The sequence below is a fragment of the Staurois parvus genome, unplaced genomic scaffold, assembly GCF_062004578.1.
Source record: "Staurois parvus isolate SC_StPar_1 unplaced genomic scaffold, SC_StPar_1.0 ptg000132l, whole genome shotgun sequence".
Taxonomy (NCBI): Eukaryota; Metazoa; Chordata; class Amphibia; order Anura; family Ranidae; genus Staurois; species Staurois parvus.
The window spans coordinates 3758219-3771933 of record NW_028317928.1 but is presented as its reverse complement, the minus strand read 5'-3'; the positions used below and the strand labels follow the sequence as shown (position 1 = coordinate 3771933).

General features: G+C 42.7%; 1 protein-coding gene across 1 annotated transcript in view; it reads right to left on the bottom strand.

Moving 5' to 3' along the window:
• Nucleotides 1-13715, bottom strand: part of LOC149466187 (uncharacterized) — a 50774-nt gene that overhangs the window by 19751 nt on the left and 17308 nt on the right. The window contains exons 6-7 of the mRNA XM_089672714.1: nucleotides 3454-3721; nucleotides 1582-1661 (exon numbers count right to left, since the gene is read on the bottom strand). Coding sequence (XP_089528840.1) covers nucleotides 1582-1661; nucleotides 3454-3721 — 348 coding nt within the window. The remainder of the gene's footprint in view (nucleotides 1-1581; nucleotides 1662-3453; nucleotides 3722-13715) is intronic.

Sequence of the window (13715 nt, the reverse complement as noted above, 5' to 3'; positions counted from 1 at the left end):
CCTTGTACTACATAGTCGTTGGTATATCTAAAGGAGATTGTACAGACTGTAATGTGTCTGGCTAAACTCTTTCCCACCGCGATCACCGTGCAATTATTCTGGAGTCCCATTTTTCGGTCCGGCTTTTACATCATCTGATATTGCTGAGAATACGAGAGGTGGAGCGGGAAAGCGCCGTGCGGGGGGGAACATTGGAAGGAAGTACAACAGGTCTATATCACCATATTAGAGGAGATTAACATGGCAATCAGGCGAGTTACTTGGTCTTCTAATACCATTCGTTATACTATGAAAATCATAATAGAATTGATAAAGAATAAGAACTGTCCAGTCACACACCAGTGTCTGCCTTGTGTTTACATGGCAAGGTCACATGACCTCTGCCCCCAGCTAGTCCATAGAGAGTGCTGGGACCCCCTTCTCTCATAATAAGAAGACATTATTACCTCCTCCTCACTGGCCACACATTCTCCAGTCTTCCACTCCTCCAGGAGGGTTCTGATACTGCTACTGCTCCTTTTCTCCTCTGGACTACAACAACATGGCCGCCGCCCCTCTTGCACTGAGGACACTTCCTGCTCTCACATAGCGGACGTTCGCCCTCTAGTGGCGGTTCTGGCTTTACAGAGGTTTAGAGAGCTGTAGCTGTTTGGCCTCGTTGCTGGGCGTCTCTATGGCAACCAGGAAGCAGCCGTGGAACACATACAGCAAGGGCTCTAGAGCCACAGAGCGGAAGTGGAAGGAGAATAGAGATAATACAGCTGCTCAGTGCTGATTGGTAATTAATGTGAGCTAGACTGTTAATTATGTGTCTATTACAGCAGAATTAGAGTATATCATTAAAATGGTGTGCATGGTGATAAATTAAAAAAAATGCTTCATCAATGTGTACAAGTAGAATGGAAGTTAGCCGTGTCCTTTGCAATCAAATTGAAAGTTCCAGGAAAATTAACAGCCAGTTATTCACTGGTTATGGACTCTGTCAGGTGCAGACAATTTAAAAACCAGCTATTCACCGGTTGTTAAGGACGCTGGCAGGTGATGGAAACTTAGCAACCAGCTATTCACCGGTTGTTAAGGACGCTGGCAGATGCTGGAAACTTAGCAACCAGCTATTCACCGGTTATTAAGGACGCTGGAAGGTGCTGGAAACTTAGCAACCAGCTATTCACCTGTTATTAAGGATGCTGGAAGGTGCTGGAAACTTAGCAACCAGTTATTCACCGGTCATTAAGGGCTCTAGCAGGTGCTGGAAACTTAGCAACCAGCTATTCACCTGTTTTTAAGGATGCTGGAAGGTGCTGGAAACTTAGCAACCAGCTATTCACCTGTTTTTAAGGATGCTGGAAGGTGCTGGAAACTTAGCAACCAGGTATTCACAGGTTATTAAGGACGCTGGCAGGTGCTGGAAACTTAGCAACCAGCTATTCACCGGTTGTTAAGGATGTTGGCAGGTGCTGGAAACTTAACAACCAGCTATTCACTGGTTATTAAGGACGCTGGCAGGTGCTGGAAACTTAGCAACCAGCTATTCACTGGTTATGAATGCTGGCGGGTGCTGGCAATGTAACAACTAGTTACTTGTTGTTAAGGATGCTGGCGGGTGCTGGCTTCATAACAACCAGTTGTTCTGGCAGGGGGAGCAACAAAAAGGCACTAACCTGTAAAGAAAGAGATAGTATACAATGCTTGCAGCTCATTGGCTCATTCATGGTTGGGGGGAGGCGGTAAAGCACCGCGGTTGAGCCATGTTTTTGCCACCCTTTAGCTGTAGATGCAGCAGCCGGGGTTGTATACTTGCCACAGCTGCGATGCTTCCATATGCGGCTGTGGCAGGATGTATACCCCCCGCCCATTATTTGCCAATCGTAACCTATTCAAGCGAATGGCGCCGCTCTGCAACTGTGGTTGTGATGCACTGGTGTGGGGTCCAAGGGGTTAAAACAGATGGCGAGGAGGCAATACAATGCCTCTGAAAAGCAATCTGAGTGCAGATCGCTTTATAGAGGAGCAGTAGTCAGTGTCCATATGAATAGGCCCTGCCATCAATCTGATTCCACAGTTCTAGGCATGTGTAAGTGTGTGTACCCCACTGGCCTCTGTGGTTCATCCCAGCAACCCCCATGTTACTGTTGTGTCCTGCAGTGATTAGGGGTCAGTGGGAGGAACCACAAAGGCCAGCTGGGGGGGTTGCGGTGGGGGACCTGTTATTCGACCAACTCTAGGCGCCAAATCAGATTGGTGCTACAAATGATGGTATATATACTGGAATTGTTTTTTTTTTACACTACTAATGGCGGTGATCAGTGACTTATAGTGGGACTGTGATAGTGTGGCAGGCAATCTGCCACTAACTGACACTGGGTGGGAACTAACTGCCATTGACATCTCCAGTGACACTAATACAGTGATCAGTGATAATACTATACACTGTCAGTGTACTAATGACATGAGCTGAGAAGGGGTTAACATCTGGGGCGATCAAGGGTTAAATGGGTGCCTAACTGTGTATTGTGTGCAAAGTGTGCAGCTTTTTACTAATGATCTCTTAGTTTCTCATCCTTGCTTTGCAGGGATGAGAAACAGAGAGATTCTTCCCTCTGTACAGAGTCCCTGTACAGAGTCCTGTGTTGATTGTCAACACAGAGCTCTGGGTATGAATCATTGGCTGGGACTTGCTGGCAGGCTCCCGCGGTGTACAATCACAGCCAGTGCCACAGTGAGGGGCGCACATGAGTCATCTTTGTAACTGCCAGTCTTGCAATGCCTCATGGGACCTGTGGAGTGATCCTTGTAACTGCCAGTCTGGCAATGCCACCTGGGACCTGTGGAGTCATCCTTGTAACTGCCAGTCTTGCAATGGCTCATGGGACCTGTTGAGTCATCCTTGTAACTGCCAGTCTTGCAATGCCTCATGGGACCTGTGGAGTCATCCTTGTAACTGCCAGTCTGGCAATGGCTCATGGGACCTGTGGAGTCATCCTTGTAACCGCCAGTCTTGCAATGCCTCATGGGACCTGTGGCGTCATCTTTGTAACTGCCAGTCTGACAATGCCTCATGGGACCTGTGGAGTCATCCTTGTAACTGCCAGTCTGACAATGCCTCATGGGACCTGTGGAGTCATCCTTGTAACTGCCAGTCTTGCAATGCCTCATGGGACCTATGGCGTCATCTTTGTAACTGCCAGTCTGACAATGCCTCATGGGACCTGTGGAGTCATGGACATATGAGGACAGAGAAGACCTCAGCACAAGGCACGAATCCTACCGACTGTAAGGTTGGCCACACATTATACAATTTGCTTGTACAATTTTTCTTTAGATTTACCAAAATCATATAACATGAGGTCAAACCTAAAGGCCTGGTCGCTCGCTGGCACCTGCAGATCATCAGTCAAGAAGCAAGAACAGAGCTCAGGGCTATAGCTCAGGGCACCTATATGGTTTCTCTACCAAATGAGACCTCTGGTGGCAGATGAGGGTTTCTTTCCGGGTGAAACATTTCCCACACTCAGGACACCTATATGGTTTCTCTCCCACATGGGACCTCTGGTGGCAGATGAGGATTTCTTTCTGGGTGAAACATTTACCACACTCAGGACAGAAGAAAGGGTTTGTTTTGGTGTGATGTCTCTGGTGTGATATAAGTTCTGCCTTCCCGGTAAAACTCTCACCACACACGGGACAGAACAACACGTCGACCTCCCTGCCAGCCTTGTAACTGGCAACAGAAGTAGAGCCCTTATGAGAAGACTTGGTGAATCGGATGTGGGCAGGAAGGGTGATCAGCACTGGAGGCAATTACAGGAACCAATCCTCTGTATGACTCTCACTGCAGCAGCTGAAAGTTGGCTTCTTCTCTAACTTCCACTGGCTTTCAGCTCCTGCAGGGGGAACTATACAGGGGATCGTTTCCAGTAATTGCACCCCCCCCCCCCCCCCCACTGTACCCATCACACAATAGGATACTCCAGGATAGCTAGTGGGGGTAGGGTCCAGAAAATATGTCAAATTTACCAGCCCCTTCCTTTCCTGAATGAACACAATGAGTGATTGGTACCGATGTTTGCATACTAACCTCAAACTGATGGCCATGGTTCCGATGTTTGTATACTCATCTCAATCTGATTGCCATGGTTCCTATGTTTGTATACTCATCTCAATCTGATGGCCATGGTTCCAATGTTTGTATACTCATCTCAATCTGATGGCCATGGTTCCAATGTTTGTATACTCATCTCAATCTGATGGCCATGGTTCCAATGTTTGCATACTCATCCCAATCTAACCCCAAATAAATTAAATAAATATCAATTAAGAAATTGCAAAAAAGAGGTACCCAAAAATGTAAATAGGGGACAAGTTAACCACTTGAATACCGGGCACTTATACCTCCTTCCTGCCCAGGCCAATTTTCAGCTTTCAGCGCTGTCGCACTTTGAATAACAATTGTGTGGTCATGCAACACTGTACCCATATGACAGTTTTTTTCACACAAATAGAGCTTTCTTTTGGTGATATTTAACCATTAGCCGCCCGGCCAATGGCCGTTTGGCGGCTTCAAATGTGTTGCTGCATTCCGGGTGCACACCATTTGGCGTGCTCCCGCACATGCGCAGTTTGCGTTATTGCAGAGCGGCGCAGCAGCGCGATCTGTCACCGGCTGTGCACCTCGGACACGGTCGATGACAGATCCGAGTACCGCCTCCCGTTGCTGGTACCATGTGACCTGCTGTGACCAATCACAGCAGGTCACATGACAGTTGTATACAATGGATGGCTTCATTCATGCCATCCATTGTATACTAGTGCCTAGCTGTGAATGGTCACAGCTAATCACATGCACATGTCATGTGATTAGCTGTGACCAAATCACAGCTAAGCACAAAAAAAAAAAAAAAAAAAAAAAGCTGAATGAATCGATTTCATTCAGGTAAATGCTTGCTTATAGCAAAGTAATACTTTGCTATAAGCAAATTGTGTAAAAAAAAAAAAAAAAATACTGATCACTTCCCCAAAGTAGTACAATGTTACTATGGTAACATTGTACTACTTTGGTCATAGTAAAATATGAAAAAAAATCTTAAAAAAAATTTAAAAAAAGTAATAAAAAATTAAAAATAATAAAAAAATAAAAAAAATTAAAAAAATATATATATATTTTTTTTTTCATACTGTCACCAGTCAGTGTCCCTGATCACCGCCATGCCAGTTATATGATGACGCTGTACTGCACTGGTGAAAGTATGTAAAAAAAAAAAAATAGTGAAAATAATTTTTTTAATTTTTTCATTTTCCGAAAAATTATAACAAAAAAAATACAACTTCAAAAAACTCGCCATGCCTCTTATGAAGTACGTCGGACTGTCTACTTTGCTAAAAGGGGTCATTTGGGGATATCTGTACTATTCTGACATTCTTGGACCTCAAGAAATTAGATTGGCTGTCAGTACTTCAGGATTGATCAATTTTCAGATATATACCATAGTTTGTGAACTCTATAACTTTCCTACAAACTAAATAATACATCCTAATTTGGGTTATTTTCACCAAAGACATGTAGCAGAATACATCTTGGCCTAAATTTATGAAGAACAATTATTTATTTGTAAACGTTTATAACAGAAACAAAGAAAAATGTGTTTTTTTTTTCAAAATTTTTGGTATTTTTTTGTTAATTTAGCAAAAAATAAAAACCCCAGCGGTGATTAAATACCACCAAAAGAAAGCTCTAGTTGTGTGAAGAAAATGATAAAATTTTAGTTTGGGTACAGTGTTGTATGACCGCGCAATTGTCATTCAAAGTGTGAGAGCGCTGAAACCTGAAAAATGGCCTGGGCAGGAAGGTGTAAAATTGCACGGTATTGAAATGGTTAATCACCACTGAGTTTTTTTTATTTTTTGCTAAATAAAACAAAAAACACCTGAAACTTTTGAAAAAAAAAAACATTTTTCTTCGTTTCTGTTATAAAATGTTGCAAATAAATAACATTTATTCATAAATTTAGGTCAAAATGTATTCTGCTACATTTCTCTGGTGAAAATAATAATAATAATTGAATTTGTATATTTTTTTCAAATGTTTATTATTTTTTTATTTTTTATTATATTTTTTCTTTTTTTTTACTGTTTTATTTTTCAGCACACTGTGACCAAAGCGATACAATGTTACCATAGTAACACTGAACTACTCTGGGCAAGTGATCAGGATTTTTTTTTTTTTTTAACACATTATGATTGCTTATACCAATGGATTTCATTGATATTTACAATCATTGTTACTTTTTTTTTTTTTTTTTACTTTAAATATTTATTAATTTTTCATGTTATTACAAAATTTCTATAAGAAGAGACACAATACATATAAATAATCCATACATTTCTACTTTGTCCTTCCTATTTACCTCTTTTCTTTCCCTTCCCTCCCAACCCACCTTTTCCCCCCTTCCCCCCTCCCTCCCCTCTGCAAGATCTCCAATCTCTCAAGGCCCAATAACTTTAAATAACTTCCTAGTTTAGAGTTTTCTATATTTCTCTTTCAATCCTGATTTTTCCCATTTTTCCCATCGCGAGTAGTATAATTTCAACCTGTCTTCCTGAATATAATAAGATTTTTCCATTCTACTAATCTGGTTTACCCTATTGATCCAATCCTCCTCCGTCGGCACCTCTGTCTTCCACCAAAACTTGGGAATCAACCCTTTTGCAGCACTTAAGTAGTACCATACGCCTGATTCTTTGTATTTATTTACTGTTGTCTCAACATTATGTAGGAGACACATGGTTGGGTCTAATCCTATGTTATTTCCAGTTATTATTTCTATTAAATTGACTATTGTCTTCCAGAAAACCTGAATTTTTGGACATTGCCACCAAATATGAAACACCATGCCCTCCTCCCCACATCCTCTCCAACACATTTTTGAATTCTCCCCCCTCATCCTGTGCTCAGTGCTCGGTGTAATATGCCATCGTGTCAAACATTTATAGTTAATCTCAACGTCTTTCATACTAACACTCTCGTGTACTAATCTAAATATCTTATTCTGTTGATCTTCATCTATCACCACCTACATATCTCTTTCCTAATTTGTTATAAAAATTAACTTTGTGTCTGTGTCTAATTCTGTGAGTATTCTATAAATTTTTGTAACACCGTGTTTCCCATCTCGACGTGTTTCTAATAGCCTTTCAAACATATTCCACTCCTTTTTTAATCTCAAGGGTTTTGGGAGAGTTCCAATAAAACATTTTAATTGTTGATATTTCCACTCATCTATTTTAGTAAACATATCTCCTCCCCTCTCTTTTAATTCTTTAAATGTTCTCAATTCCCCCTCTACCAATACGTCTCTCAATTGGGTATCTTCCTTTTTAAACCATCTCCCTGATATCTCATCCTTTCCTGGAGGGAAATACTCTGTGTTTGCAAGAGGCATTAATATAGAATTGAATTCCCATTTCATGTGTTTATGTAAATTATCCCATATCCTTAACACATTTAAAGTGTAAGTGCTTGTGCTTTCTTTAATTCTTCTATAATGTGCTGGAACCCATATCATCTTACTCAAATTAATTCCACTCAGTTCGTTTTCTATTTTAACCCAACTTTTCCCCTTATAGTTAAAAGTCCAATCATAAATACTTGCTAAAATTACAGCTTTGTAATATCTCTTGACATCAGGTAGTCCCATCCCCCCTTTCTCTTTAGTCCTACTTAGTGTTTCATATGATATTCTTGGTTTTTTATTCCTCCATATATATCTTGTTAACATTCTTCTCATTATCTTAAAAAACGCCTCTGGGAGTTTGATTGGGATCATTTGAAATCTATAGAGTATTTTAGGTATAATTACCATTTTAATTAGGTTTATGCGTCCTAACCATGATGGATTTCCTCCTTCTAATCTTTTTAGTTCGTCTTTAGTCTCATTTATCAGGGAAATATAGTTTAATCTATACAGTTGTTTATATGAGGTAGCAAGTTTTATTCCTAGGTATTTTATATCTTTTTCTCTCCAGATAAAGGGGAATTCTTTTTGTAGCTTTTCTTTTTCGCTCTTTGGTATATTAATGTTCAGAATCTCTGTTTTTGTTGGGTTAATTTTTAGATTTGATAGTTCACCATATTCCTTCAGGATCTTCATTATACTTGGTAGTGTTATTCGGGGTTGCCTACATAAAACAGTAGGTCGTCCGCAAAGGCCACTACTTTATGTTCTATGTTTTCTAACTGTATTCCCTTTATCGCTCCACTATTCCTTATTATTGATAGCAGGGGTTCCAATGTCAAAACATACAGCAAGGTAGACAATGGACATCCTTGTCTTGTTCCATTGGACATCCCGATGGATTCCGACCTCTCCCCATTTACCGTGATGATTGCGGTGGGCTCCCTATATAATTTACCTATCCACTCACGCATTCTCTCTCCAATCCCCAACACTTCCAAGTTGTCCATCATAAAGCCCCAGTCCACTCTATCAAACGCCTTTTCGGCATCAATTGACAAGAGCACCACCGGGGCTTTCCCTTTTCTACTTTTCTGAATAAGCATCAAAGTTCTCAACCCATTGTCTCTACCCTCTCTCCCCGGGACAAAGCCCACCTGGTCTCCATGGATCCATTCGGGCATTAGATCTTTCAGCCTGTTTGCTAGGACCTTTGCGTACAACTTGGTATCAGTGTTTAATAATGAAATTGGTCTGTAGCTAGAGCACTGAGAAGGATCTTTTCCCTCCTTGTGAATGAGAACGACATGGGCCTGAAAGGGTTCCCTCCTCCCCTCCATCCCACCTCCCAAGTCATTCATATATTTCTTTAACTTTGGTAACAGTACTTCACAAAATTTTTTATAGTACTTAACTGTATAACCATCCGGGCCTGGGCTTTTCCCTCCCCCTGTACTTCTTAATGCTACTTCTATTTCTTCCTGGGAAATTTCTGCGTCCAAGGAGTTCAATTGTGTTTCACTGAGCTTTGGCAATCCCGCATTTTTTAAATATATCATCCTTTTTTCATTAATACCTTCTCTAATTTCTTTTGGTGAACCTTGGTGGCTGATGTTATACAACTTTCTATAGTACTCCGTGAATACTTTAATGATTTCTTTAGTTGAGTGGACCAACTCCCCCTTAGGGCTTTTTATCTTTTCTATATAATTCCTGTTTTTCTTTTTATTCAGGGCTCTCATTAAGTATTTTCCTGGTCGATCACCCCATCTATATCTTTCACCCAATACCTTGTTATATACTCTTCTCCTCTCCTCTTCCATCAATCTCTCTAATTCGTCTCTTTTATCCATTAACTTCTGTCTTGTTTCTATTGTTATTTTCTTCTTATGTATCTGCTCCAACTTCAGGATTTCCTTTAAAAGTCCACTAACCCTCTCTCTTCTTTCTTTTTTCTTCCTTGCTCCCATCGCAATCAAGATTCCTCTTATATATACCTTATGACTTTCCCATACTGTGGCTGTCGATACTTCCTCTGTCTCATTCTCCTTGAAATATACCTTAATCTCTTCCCTGATCTTCTGCACAATATCCTCATCCAAGAGAAGAGCCTCATTTAACCTCCATCCTAAACCTCCCATCCACCTTTTCCCCCATCCTATTTTCATTATGACTGGGGCATGGTCCGAAAAAGTTCTTGTCTCTATTTCTATTTTAACCAGCATTTCAATGAGTTGATGATCTATTAGAATATAATCCAGTCTCGAGTATATCTCATGTGCATTAGAGATGAAGGTATAGTCTCTGTCTTTCATATGCATCATTCTCCAGGTGTCCACCAGTTGGTACTCGTGGATCGCCTTCTTCAAGGCTCTCAGAGACCTACCCCCCTCTCTCTGCACAAGGGAGGTTGCATCCTTTTGTGGGTCCATACAAAGATTTAAATCTCCTGCTATTATAAAACGCCCTTTTTTAAAGTCTATCAATTTTTTTAACAAACCCTTCAAAAAGATCTCAGGTTTCTTGTTGGGGCAATATATATTGGCTAGTGTACATTCAATTCCCTGTAGTTTACCCTTCAAAAACAGGAATCTCCCTTCCGGGTCAGTCTTTCTATCTTCCAACTCAAATCTCATATTCTTTGCCAATCCTATTGCCACCCCCTTTGCTCTTTTGATTGGAGAGTCAGCGTAATACCATGTTGGATAATATTTGGATTTTAATTTCACATTTGATTCTATCTCAAAATGTGTCTCCTGTAGAAATACAACTGACGTTGCCCTGTGATGTAACTCTTTAAACAACTTAAATCTTTTCCCAGGACAATTCAACCCATTCACATTATATGTTATAAACAGTATTTCTTCCATCCTTCTTGATTCTGTCTCTCTCACTTCTAATTCGTCTCCTCCTATTAGGCCCGAATATCTTGCAGAATATTAGCCGCACCACCCCTCCCCCCCCTCCCCCCCACCCAACCCCCGTCTCCCCCCCCCCCCCCCCCCGCCCCCCCTCTCTTATTTTTCCCCTACCCATTTTTAGGCTTATAAACTGCCTACAAATCATTTGTGGAGCTGTTTCCACAGTTGATTTAAAATATTGGGCGTAAGCTCCGCCCATGGACGGCTCACCTCTCCTCCGAACTCCCTAGCTCCCCTTTCTCTATCAACTAGGCTCAGCAATAACCTTTACTTCTCCCCCTTAACTGGAGCTTCCAGATGGACTTCCACTTCAACAAGGGGGATACAAGGGGGGCAAGGGAAAAAGAGAGAGAAAAAAAAAAAAGCATATATTTTACTTAATTCTCCCTCCCCTTTCTCCCCAACCCCAGAACCTCCCTCCCCCCGACCCGCTGCCAGTCCTCCTGTCTTGTATCATCCGTATCTCCTTTTTCTTCTTCTTCTTCCCACCCAGTTATCTCCATTCTTTGCAAATCCAGTCTATCACAAAAATCTCTCAGTTCCTCCGGGAATCTCAGGTATGCTGTGACCCCATTTTTCCAGCCAATTAGAGATGCCGAAGTACCCCATCTATATTGCACATTCTGTTTTCTCATTTGCTCTAACAGGGGTCTCAGGGATCTCCTTCTCCATAGAGTCTCTGATGTTAAATCCGCAAAAATTTGAATAGTCAAATCTCCATACTTAATTAACGATCTTCCCTTGATCTTCTTCCAAATCTCATTTTTGACCCCAAATTTCTGGAACTGGACAACTATATCTCTCGATCCTTCCCTCTCAGTATCTTGTTTAAATTTTCCTATTCTGAACACTCTATCCAGTTCAATCACGTCTGTTTCAGGTCTGTCTCTTATGGAGTTTAAGATTTTATAAACTAGTTCATATAATATTTCCCCTTTTGCAGACTCTGGAATTCCTCGCACCCTAAGGTTACACCTTCTTTCTTTATTTTCTTGAATTTCCATCCTATAGAACAATTTTTTCTGGGTTTTCTCCAAATGGATTATTTTTTTCCTTAGATTATCTATGGTTTGGGCCTGGGTTTTGACTTTCTCCTCTGTTTCTTCCATTCTCGATAGCAGATGGCCTAAGTCGTTTCGAATAGCTGTCATTTCATGTTTTATCGTTTTCTCCAAACTTTGAAACATTTCTATCATCTCCTTCTTATTCGGTACTTGTAGTTCACCATCAAGTTCTTTTTTTCCCAAGCCATCCGCTATTTGTTGGCTACAACTGCTGTTCATACCCAGTCTCGGACTGTTTCCTGAGCTAGTGTCCATTTCCCCTTTAGCACTTGCGCTTTGGGCCCTTTCTGGCGTAATGTTTCCATATGATGTAAATTTCTTTATCGTGCCTGATTGAGACCCTTTGAGCCCTGCTCCCTTAGGACCTTTATTCTTCATATCCTCTATAAGTCTTTTGTCTTCTATATTCTCTAGATGGAGTTGTACCTCTCCCTTATGATTTGTGATCCAGACAGGTTTACTAATTTTGCTTATGCTCTCCTAGGGGCATGTGGGACTCTTCTCTTCTGAACCCAGGGAATCCTCCCCTCTCCTCCTTAACCCCTTGGTCCCCAATGTCACTCAGGAGTCAACTATACAATAGACAATAGACCCCCAGCAGCTCTCACTCACCCTTCTCTTCCCAGGACGGTAGCTCCAAGTTTGGGTGGAGGGCCTTCACAACAACTCTGTCCTGGGGGGGGGTTCCTCTGGGCTTCCAACGCTGTAGCTCAATTTTTCTGTCTGGATTTCATCCAAGGGATGCAGGGTGGGTCTCGTGGCACTCCCGTGTCTCCCTGGCCCAGGATCGAACAGTCAGCTGGCCGGGGGCCCCAGGCAGGAGTAAACCGGGGGCTACAGACAGTAGGTAGCCGGGGTTTGTAGGCAGCAGTTAGCCGGGGGTTGTGGGCGACAGAGAGCCAGTAACCTAAGCCGGTATCTCCCTGTCAGTCAGGCGGCCGGCCGGCTTCCTCTTCTCCCAGAGGTCCTCCGCGGCTGTCACACGCCCCCGCTACGTCACCTTCGTCTTCCAGCCGTCCAGATCCCTCTCTCACGAAGCACCGGAGGGGCCGGCGCTTCACTGCAACCTTCGTCCGGCTCCCATCTCTGGCTCTCCGGGCTCTGTTCCACGTCCCTCCAGACTCTGGTGGGTCAGTTCCTGAGGGTCACTAGGGAGGTCGGGGAGCGGGACCTAGCCGAAAGCTAGAGCCGCTCACTCCCCACTGCCGCCTACAATCATTGTTACTTAATGAAACTGATTCATTCAGTCTTTTGATGTGATTAGCTGTGATTGGGCAAAGCTGATCACATGATACAAATGGGCTGTGATTGGCCGTCTGTATCATGTGACTGTCTTGATCAGTCAAAGCTAGCAACATAATTGTATACAATGGATGGCATGACAGGAAGCCAACCATTGTATACAGTTGACATGTGATCTGTTGTGATTGGTCACAGCGGTCACATGACACAGGCAATGGGTCGATGTATTGATATGTCATCAGCTATGTCCCGTAGACAGAGCTGATGACAGATTGCGCAGCTGCGTGGCCCCGCGGCCGGCTCATTTTGACGCCATATGATGCCCAGTCACAATGGTGAGTGTCCCGCCTGGCTGTTAATCTGCTATAGGCTGGGCGCTCTGACCATTTGGAAACTCGGGCACTGCCTGAGGGCCCGGGGTCAGTAGGGGGCCCCATGAGATGCCCCTGGTACCTTTTTCATGGGCTTTTTTGAGTTTGGGCAAGGACACAGGGGCCCCATGATTCCCTATTCCCTGGGGGCCCCATGAGTTGTCAGTCTGCCCCTGGCTGGGCGGGAAGGTGTTAAAAAGGAACTTTAGTCAGAAAGTGTAGTCTTGCTGGATGACTTCAGGACAGCCATTTTTGCAGGTATAGCTGTAAAATATTAAAAATAAGTGCTTATGCTGTTTAAAATCCAGAAATATGCAGTCTCACCCTGCTCTGCACATGCTCAGTTGCTCTTTATTGTGCCAAAAAGGTAGAGGCCGATCTGCCGCCAGCCTTAAGATTTACTGCTGCTCATGGGCTTCAATAAAATGGCCACCTCCAGCAATACGGTCTGGTAGGGCCCATGGTGTGTCCGCTAGAAGTCTGACCAGGTCAGCACAACACATCTGCCTGGGTCAATCTGGAGCAAAGAGGATCACCGCAATACTCCCAATCCTGTAAAGCAGACAAGAAAAAAGTTTCAGGGGAGGAAATACATAGGACTCCTATGGAGCCACCAGGACATCCACTGCTTGTCAGTAGATCCCTGTACCTAGACATAAACTTTTC